This window comes from Esox lucius, chromosome 10, assembly GCF_011004845.1.
Source record: "Esox lucius isolate fEsoLuc1 chromosome 10, fEsoLuc1.pri, whole genome shotgun sequence".
Taxonomy (NCBI): Eukaryota; Metazoa; Chordata; class Actinopteri; order Esociformes; family Esocidae; genus Esox; species Esox lucius.
Genome location: NC_047578.1, coordinates 275,147 through 284,283, shown reverse-complemented (window position 1 = coordinate 284,283; position 9,137 = coordinate 275,147). Strand labels below are relative to the sequence as shown.

The 9,137-nt window shown below is 43.6% G+C and overlaps 1 protein-coding gene across 1 annotated transcript in view; it reads left to right on the top strand.

Moving 5' to 3' along the window:
- Positions 1 to 326: 326 nt before the first annotated feature.
- Positions 327 to 9,137, top strand: part of ldlrad4a (low density lipoprotein receptor class A domain containing 4a) — a 40,145-nt gene continuing 31,334 nt past the window's right edge. Inside the window, exon 1 of the mRNA XM_013135424.4 lies at positions 327 to 728. Coding sequence (XP_012990878.1) covers positions 629 to 728 — 100 coding nt within the window. The 5' untranslated portion in view covers positions 327 to 628. The remainder of the gene's footprint in view (positions 729 to 9,137) is intronic.

Sequence of the window (9,137 nt, the reverse complement as noted above, 5' to 3'; positions counted from 1 at the left end):
CTGCTAGGTTATTTATAGGCAGACAGTTTGGTAGTGGATTCTAGTCCTACCCGACACATCTGCCGAGTATCTACTGCTCGACTGTGGGGTCAGCCCAAGGATAGCCTCCTCAATACCGAGACTTGATTGGTCCCCGTTGCCACTAATGAGTGTGTGGAATTCTAAACGCCCACACTCCCACTGGCTAGACCCCCCCCCCTCCCCCGCCATTGTCACCAGCAGTCTCCCTCCTCCACCGCCGCCCCGCTACGAGCCCGTCTGGCTTCCTTCCACCCGCACCCCACCACACTCCCCACCCCCCCATGTCTGGCTGCCTCGCTTGAACCGCTCCCCTTTTGGAAAGCGGAGAGAGGAGGGGTGGGGTGTAAGCCTGCCCACATCAGAAGCACGTAGCACAGCCATTATTTTGAATGAATACGAAAGAAGCGCTGAAAATCTCGTCAAAATGCGGGGTGTCTATTCCCCATAGCATAAAACACTGTATACATCGGGTCTAGGTTGGAATGGCGTGAGAAATATGTCACGGTAGAGGCCGACTCTGACAGCGGGAGCTGCTGTACAAGTTGTCCGCCCTGTATACGGCCGCTGCCGGCGGCTCTTCCCCGGCGTCCCGGTACTCCCGAGCCCCATGCAAAACATAACGGTACAGGGCAGCTCCATCAACTCGAACTCAAATGTCATTTGCTCCTGCAACTGCACTGGATCCCAGTCACAGGGGATGGATATATGTAAGTAACTAGCTATCTACGCATTTTATTACACTGCACTGCTGGTTTAGAATGTAGCTAAGACATTTGCGCATTTCTTACAACCTCATATAGAGAGCTTGGATTTCACGTAAAACAGCTACACTGTCATAGTCTTCTGGTCAAGCATTAGCGTATTGAAGCTACTTGCTGAAATGCGGCTCTTTTTTCGATGGGCTTTTTGGGATAATTTTGCCCATCGGAGTTCTAGAAAACGCAGCCGTTAAGTGTGGTGCATTGGGTTAGGCTGCTATTTTCTAGGTCTGAATGATTCTGGTCTTCAATTTTCTATTTATGATATAGTTGAAGTTCAAATATGGTCCATGTTTATGTCTGGTTTAAACTTGCACATTTTTGCTTGTTTCTCAGTGAAACATATCTCGAAGCTATGCGTCCACGTCAAATTGCGGCTGTTTCTGAAGGAGCTGCGCAGACATTCGCTAAAACTCCTGCAGTCTCCGCTAACTTGGCGTACTACCACAATCAAACTGCCTCATAGTTTGTTAGACGTACAGTAGATGCCATGCCGAAGATATTTAATATAACGATGAGATCCTGATGTATCAGCCCTTAAGAATGATAGGCACTGTCCCGTCCGGCGACGAGAGTAGGCCAGTGGAAGTTTATATAAACCGAATTAGTTTATTCTGGACAGATTTTTGGGGAGTTAACCTTGTCCGTTCGGCTCTTCCTGTCTGGCTAAGCTACAGCTAACAGCGCAGACTGGAATAGGCCTTAGATATTTCTCTGTCGTTTGAATATCATACATCCCGTTATAGAGGTGGAATATATGGTGTTGTCTGACAGACCGTATTCATGGCAGACAGGAGGTGGTTTCCCCCTCTTCCCTCCGCGTGCAGACCGCCAGAAACCGTCTAGCCTTCAAGCATCTAGAGGCGCTGTGAGGGGTTTGAAGGCTCGATCACATGGTGGACAAGGGCTATGTAATAATGATCTCTCACTGCTACCCTACTTGCATGGTGTTGTGTGTGGTTGATCTTTAATTGTGACCTCACTCTCTGAGGTTGTCTCAGGGGGAGTTGTGACCTCACTCTCTGAGGGTGTCTCAGGGGGAGTTGTGACCTCACTCTCTGAGGTTGTCTCAGGGGGAGTTGTGACCTCACTCTCTGAGGTTGTCTCAGGGGGAGTTGTGACCTCACTCTCTGAGGTTGTCTCAAGGGGAGTTGTGACCTCACTCTCTGAAGGTGTCTCGAGGGGAGTTGTGACCTCACTCTCTGAAGGTGTCTCGAGGGGAGTTGTGACCTCACTCTCTGAAGGTGTCTCGAGGGGAGTTGTGACCTCACTCTCTGAAGGTGTCTCAGTGGGAGTTGTGACCTCACTCTCTGAAGGTGTCTCGAGGGGAGTTGTGACCTCACTCTCTGAGGGTGTCTCAGGGGGAGTTGTGACCTCACTCTCTGAGGTTGTCTCAAGGGGAGTTGTGACCTCACTCTCTGAAGGTGTCTCAGTGGGAGTTGTGACCTCACTTTCTCAGGTTGTTTCAGGTGGAGTTGTAACCTCACTCTCTGAGGGTGTCTCAGTGAGTTGTGACCTCACTCTCTGAGGTTGTCTCAGGGGGAAGTTGTGACCTCACTCTCTGAGGTTGTCTCAAGGGGAGTTGTGACCTCACTCTCTGAAGGTGTCTCAGTGGGAGTTGTGACCTCAGTCTCTGAGGTTGTCTCAGGGGGAGTTGTAACCTCACTCTCTGAGGTTGTCTCAGGGGGAGTTGTGACCTCACTCTCTGAGGTTGTCTCAAGGGGAGTTGTGACCTCACTCTCTGAAGGTGTCTCAGTGGGAGTTGTGACCTCACTTTCTGAGGTTGTTTCAGGTGGAGTTGTGACCTCACTCTCTGAGGTTGTCTCAAGGGGAGTTGTGACCTCACTCTCTGAGGTTGTCTCAAGGGGAGTTGTGACCTCACTCTCTGAGGTTGTCTCAAGGGGAGTTGTGACCTCACTCTCTGAGGTTGTCTCAAGGGGAGTTGTGACCTCACTCTCTGAGGTTGTCTCAAGGGGAGTTGTGACCTCACTCTCTGAGGGTGTCTCAGTGGGAGTTGTGACCTCACTCTCTGAGGTTGTCTCAGGTGGAGTTGTGACCTCACTCTCTGAGGTTGTCTCAAGGGGAGTTGTGACCTCACTCTCTGAGGGTGTCTCAGTGGGAGTTGTGACCTCACTCTCTGAGGTTGTCTCAGGTGGAGTTGTGACCTCACTCTCTGAGGTTGTCTCAAGGGGAGTTGTGACCTCACTCTCTGAAGGTGTCTCAGTGGGAGTTGGAATATGTGGAAAATGCTGTACCATTTCACACTAACACCCTGCTACACTTTATGTGTATGGAACAGGACTGATACAAGCATCCTGTTTTGTTGTGTGTGCGCACTGGCCCTATATTTGTGAAAAATTACCTAAATATATTCTAAAATGTAAATGAGTTCTAGAAGTGAGACTTTGCTCCCAGCTGTCAAGTACAGCTAGGGGAAAAGCCTGTAATGACATTAGTTGCTATAGTTATTTTACAGCACATTCGTTTTAGATCAAGCTCATATCGAGGACACATACTAATATGAGTTGTCTAAAGCACAAGATTAATTCCACCTGTGAAAGGGTTAGGGTTAGGGTTAGGCTGCTGGTAGATATCGTCTGTTAGGGTTAGGGTTAGGCTGCTGGTAGATATCGTCTGTTAGGGTTAGGGTTAGGCTGCTGGTAGATATCGTCTGTTAGGGTTAGGGTTAGGCTGCTGGTAGATATCGTCTGTTAGGGTTAGGGTTAGGCTGCTGGTAGATATCGTCTGTTAGGGTTAGGGTTAGGCTGCTGGTAGATATCGTCTGTTAGGGTTAGGGTTAGGCTGCTGGTAGATATCGTCTGTTAGGGTTAGGGTTAGGCTGCTGGTAGATATCGTCTGTTAGGGTTAGGGTTAGGCTGCTGGTAGATATCGTCTGTTAGGGTTAGGGTTAGGCTGCTGGTAGATATCGTCTGTTAGGGTTAGGGTTAGGCTGCTGGTAGATATCGTCTGTTAGGGTTAGGGTTAGGCTGCTGGTAGATATCGTCTGTTAGGGTTAGGGTTAGGCTGCTGGTAGATATCGTCTGTTAGGGTTAGGGTTAGGCTGCTGGTAGATATCGTCTGTTAGGGTTAGGGTTAGGCTGCTGGTAGATATCGTCTGTTAGGGTTAGGGTTAGGGTTAGGCTGCTGGTAGATATCGTCTGTTGATACGTTGGTTATTCCAACATCTATTAGAAACTTAATTTGCCATTATTTTTAGCTACAAACTTCACCGCAACCCTTACATGTGTCACGCCTGTTGTATTCCTGGGTGAAACATATTTTTACATATTAGGCTTTTGTATTAATCCAATACATTTTCATATTCTAACAACAGTATATGAAATATTTTTGCATGATTAACACAGTAACTTTACTGCCTATATTACTGCCTATATGCTTTGTCTTTTCTTTTGTTTCTTGGTATGTGTTGGAGAAAGATTATTATTTTATTTTTTTAATTAATATCTATATTTTTGCTAAATTATTCCAAATATCTGCACAGCATTAGGCTACACCCAGAGGTTGTAGATGAATGCAACTCTGAATGGGTTGTTGTTCTTAGTTGGTAAAATATGTGTTAACAGCCTGAAAGTTGTGGCTGAGGTGTTACTTATCATGTGTGTGCATGTGTGTGTTAATAAGATAGTATTAGATAAAGTTAGGGTTTTGCTAGGCCTGAAGCCTGGTGCTACAGCAGCCAGGAGTTCTTATCGTATTTGCCACTAAAGAGAGGAAGGTGCTATTAATAGAGTAGCAGTCCAAAGTAGTCTCTTTTCTACAGCAAAATGCATAATCGTATATATTTCATATATTTTATATGATATATTGTTTGTATAATCTATTTCCACTATCCATTTCCTGCAACTTTGGGACATTGTGTAGTATTTGTGTTGTTGTATTTTATTTGTTTATAATAGGTTGATGTGTTTTTATGGTGTTTTGACAGGCTTTGGTCTAACAATCTGTTGGTAACACAAGATTGAAAAAATGCATCCTTGTCAGTACGTGGTCCCATATTGGCAGCAGCCCATTCTGGGAAAGACCAGGTTGAGCCAGGTCAGGACTTATTGTAGCTCTGGTCTTATTATAGGTCAGGCCTTATTGTAGCTCTGGTCTTATTATAGGTCTGGTCTTATTATAGGTCTGGTCTTATTGTAGTGCTGGTCTTATTATAGGTCTGGTCTTATTGTAGTGCTGGTCTTATTATAGGTCTGGTCTTATTGTAGCTCTGGTCTTATTATAGGTCTGGTCTTATTGTAGTGCTGGTCTTATTATAGGTCTGGTCTTATTATAGGTCTGGTCTTATTGTAGTGCTGGTCTTATTATAGGTCTGGTCTTATTATAGGTCAGGCCTTATTGTAGCTCTGGTCTTATTATAGGTCTGGTCTTATTATAGGTCTGGTCTTATTATAGGTCTGGTCTTATTGTAGTGCTGGTCTTATTATAGGTCTGGTCTTATTGTAGCTCTGGTCTTATTATAGGTCTGGTCTTATTGTAGGTCTGGTCAAATTGTAAGTCTTATCTTATTGTAGGTCCGGTCTTATTGTAGCTCTGTTCTCCTAGCGTTCCACACTGCCTGCTATATTCTTCCCCTTCAGTAAGCATTATGCCTAGCTGGCAGCCTTGGTGTATTGGGGATGAGGTTAGGGGTAGGTTAGGGGTAGGTTAGGGATAGGTTGGGGGTAGGTTAGGGATAGGTTAGGGATAGGTTAGGGGTAGGGTTAGGTTGGGGTTAGTTTAGGGGGTAGATTAAGGGGTAGGTTAGGGATTGATTAGGGATAGGTTGGGGGTATGTTGGAGGTAGGTTGTGGGTAGGTTAGGGGTAAGGTCTGGGTTAAGTTGGGGGTAGGTTAGGGGTGGGTTTGGGTTAGTTTGGGGGTAGGTTAGGGGTAGGTTATGGGTAGGTAAGTGTTGTACAGTGTCATCCTTGGCATTGTGTCCCCTGGCCTTGAAACAGCACCAGCTGAGGTCCAGCTCTCTGCACTCACCCAGCCTTGACATTGGCCATGGTCCTATTGTGTCTCTGTCAGCCCCCACACTCATAACCCCCCCCTCCATCTCTCCAGTCTTCTACAGAGCCCCCTGGGACCCACTGGGCAGATTTGTTGTCAGGGTGGGGGGTTCTGCTAGAGCCTTTTTACACTACAAGAGAAAGCACATTTATCTTATTTTATTCTATGTTGGAAGGTGGCGTCTCAAGCTATCGATATATGTACGTTTAAACAGATATCGATGGCTCGAGTCGTAGCGCTTTGAGTCCTCTTCGAAATGTCTCTGAAAATGTAGCGACGAGATTATTTTGTTGTGTAAACATCCAGATATCAATAGCACACCTTTTCGAGATAGTGGCACCACATTTTTGATAGGTCCCCTCGTAGGTTTGCAAGTGTGAATACAATTGTGTCAAAACTGCATTAAGCTTCTGTGCTGTGAACATGCCTCAAATGACCCCCACAATCCTGTGTGCTACGTCCCCAACCTGCCAGGGGGACATTCAAATCCTATGGAAATGATTATGCCAATTAAATAAATCAATGTAGCATTTTATTCTCTCTTAAGTAATGTGAATAATCTCTATTTTCTCATTTTGGAAAATATATGGTAGTGTAAATAGGGCCCTAGTCTAGTGTCTGGAGGTCAGAGGGGGTTGGGGGGGGTCTGTCTGACTGCTTGGCTGCTTTGTGTCTGGTCCTTCCTCTACTGGCTGCAGTACATTCATATGACTGAGTGACTGTGACAGCTCTCTGTCTGTCTCTGTCTCTCTCTCTCTGTCTCTCTCTCTGTCTCTCTCGTTGTCTCTCAGTCTCTTGTTGTCTTTGTCTCTCTCTTGGTCTCTTTCTGTCTCTCTCTCTGTCTCAATTTCAATTGCTTTATTGGCCGGAAAAACATTGTGTAAATATTGCTAAAAGATCAGTGTATACAATATACATTGTTCTTAAATAAACCAATACATGTCTCTGTCTCTCTGTTACATTGCCAAAGCAGGTGAAAAAAAGAAAGCTATAATAAATGACCAAAGTGAAATCTATAATAAATGAATAATAATAAGTAACACAAACGTTTCAATGTTTAATGGTATTTTGAATGTTATATACAATATTAAAAAATTTAGCAAAAAGAATAAGAATGACCAGGAAACTATGTGGCTCTAATCTGGTCAGACATTTGACAGAAGGTTTGGAGTGCAGCTCCATTTCCACATTTTGGAAGTGTCTTCTCTCAAGAACCTGGTCTGCCAATGTCAATAGCAAGGCCATATTCACTGAGTCTGTACATAGTCAAGGTTTTTCTTAATTATGGGCAAGTAATAGTGGTCAGGTCAGGTAGCATTCCAATTAGCTTTTTTGTTAATTGTTAAGTATGTCAAATGTTTCTTTTTTGATTTCTTGTGATTTGGTTGTTTCTGATTGTTTGTTTCCTGTGTCTCTATGAGATCTGTTTGGGTTTGTTTACAGAGCTCCTAGACCAGCAGGCTAAGGAGGCTTTTATCCAGATTTATCTTTCGATAAATGATGGCTTTGTTATGAAACATTTGAGAACCACTTTCCTTCAGGTGGGTGTTCTATTTAAATGGACTCTGTGGAAGTCTGCCTCTAAACAACAAGAAGACTTGTATCCTCATCGTCTTCCCGTACTGACGAGACTGGCATAGCACTGGCTAGTCCAGGGTGGTTTAAGGTGTGAAGGATAGTACTGACTGGTATAGTACAGGTTAGTCCAGGGTGGTTTAGTGGGGGAATGATAGTACTGACTGGTATAGTACAGGTTAGTCCAGGGTGGTTTAGTGGGGGAATGATAGTACTGACTGGTATAGTACAGGTTAGTTCAGGGTGGTTTAGTGGGGGAATGATAGTACTGACTGGTATAGAACAGGTTAGTCCAGGGTGGTTTAGTGGGGGAATGATAGTACTGACTGGTAATAGTACCGGCTTGTCCATGGTGGGAATCATAGTACTGATCGGAATAGTACCAGCCTGTCCAGGGTTGTTTAGGGTGGGAAGGATAGTACTGACCGGTATAGTACTGGCTTGTCCATGGTGTACTAGGGTGTGAAGGATAGTACTGACCGGTAAATTACCAGCTAGTCCACGGTGTATTAGGGTGTGAAGGATAGTACTGACTGGTATAGTACCGGCTAGTCCCGGGTGGTTTTGGGTGGGAAGGATAGTACTGAATGGTATAGTACCAGCTAGTCCATGGTGTATTAGGCTTTTGAAGGACGATACTGACTGGTATAGTACAGGTTAGTCCAAATATATCAGTCAACTGTGCAGATGATCCAGGTGTTACTGTAGGCCTTTCTTGGTTTAGGTCCTCCTTGTTTGGGGACAGAAATAGATCAATATTGGATTTCTATGTCTGATACTGATAAGAATTTTGGATTGCTGCCATTACTGATAATATCTGCCAATGGTAAGTTTTATTGTTGGTGGATTGAAAAGCTCCAAATGATTAATAGAAATATTTCTTAAATATGAAAATGGGTATTACATACACAATTTACTCCTCCAAAAAGGTCTGAATCTCAAAGTAAACATGACAGTGCTCTGTTCACATATTTCCAACCTACATCATGATGTCTATTTGTATTTACCAAATGGTCTAAGTATCTGTTATTATGCTAAGCTGTTCATTATTATATATTTCATAATGTTAAACTGTTCATTATGATTGTGTTTTGTCACTGTGACAGAGATTTATAGGTTTATATGTCATTAAATACTTGTGTTCTAGGAGAATTTGGCAGACCCTTCAATCTTAGCTAGCTAGCTAATGTTATACTGCATCTAAAATCAACCTGGTTTACATCAACATGAGGATATGTTACACCACACCAGAGCATGCCATATCTTTCAGCAAATGGCATGCTCTGGTGATTTATAAAAAGTTTGAGGGAATTTTTATTTACATGTTATTGTTTAGCTAACTAGCACTAGCAACTAACATTGTCTCATTAGAAATGCAAGCACATTGTCTGAATGATAGATCTGGGAAAGCTTTTTGATGATTGCATATTTTAGAAACTCACTAAATAATTCCACCAACATAACAGACATAGAGATTGATGTTGTTACTTTTAAATTAAGGACAGGTGTCCACTTTGCCGCCAGTTCAAGCTGTTCAGCAAATTAACACACAAGTAGCATGCTAGCGAACTTGCTAAATAAATAATAAAATGTGGAAATATAACATTTAAAATATAATACACATACATTAAGAAAAGCAATCACAATGAACAATAAAGCGCTCATTTATCAAACAAACATTTATTTATGGACACCAGAACATCAAACATAAGGCTATTTTGCAAGGCATTCCATGAGTGTGGTGCATAATAGCAAAAAGCAGTTCCTCCTA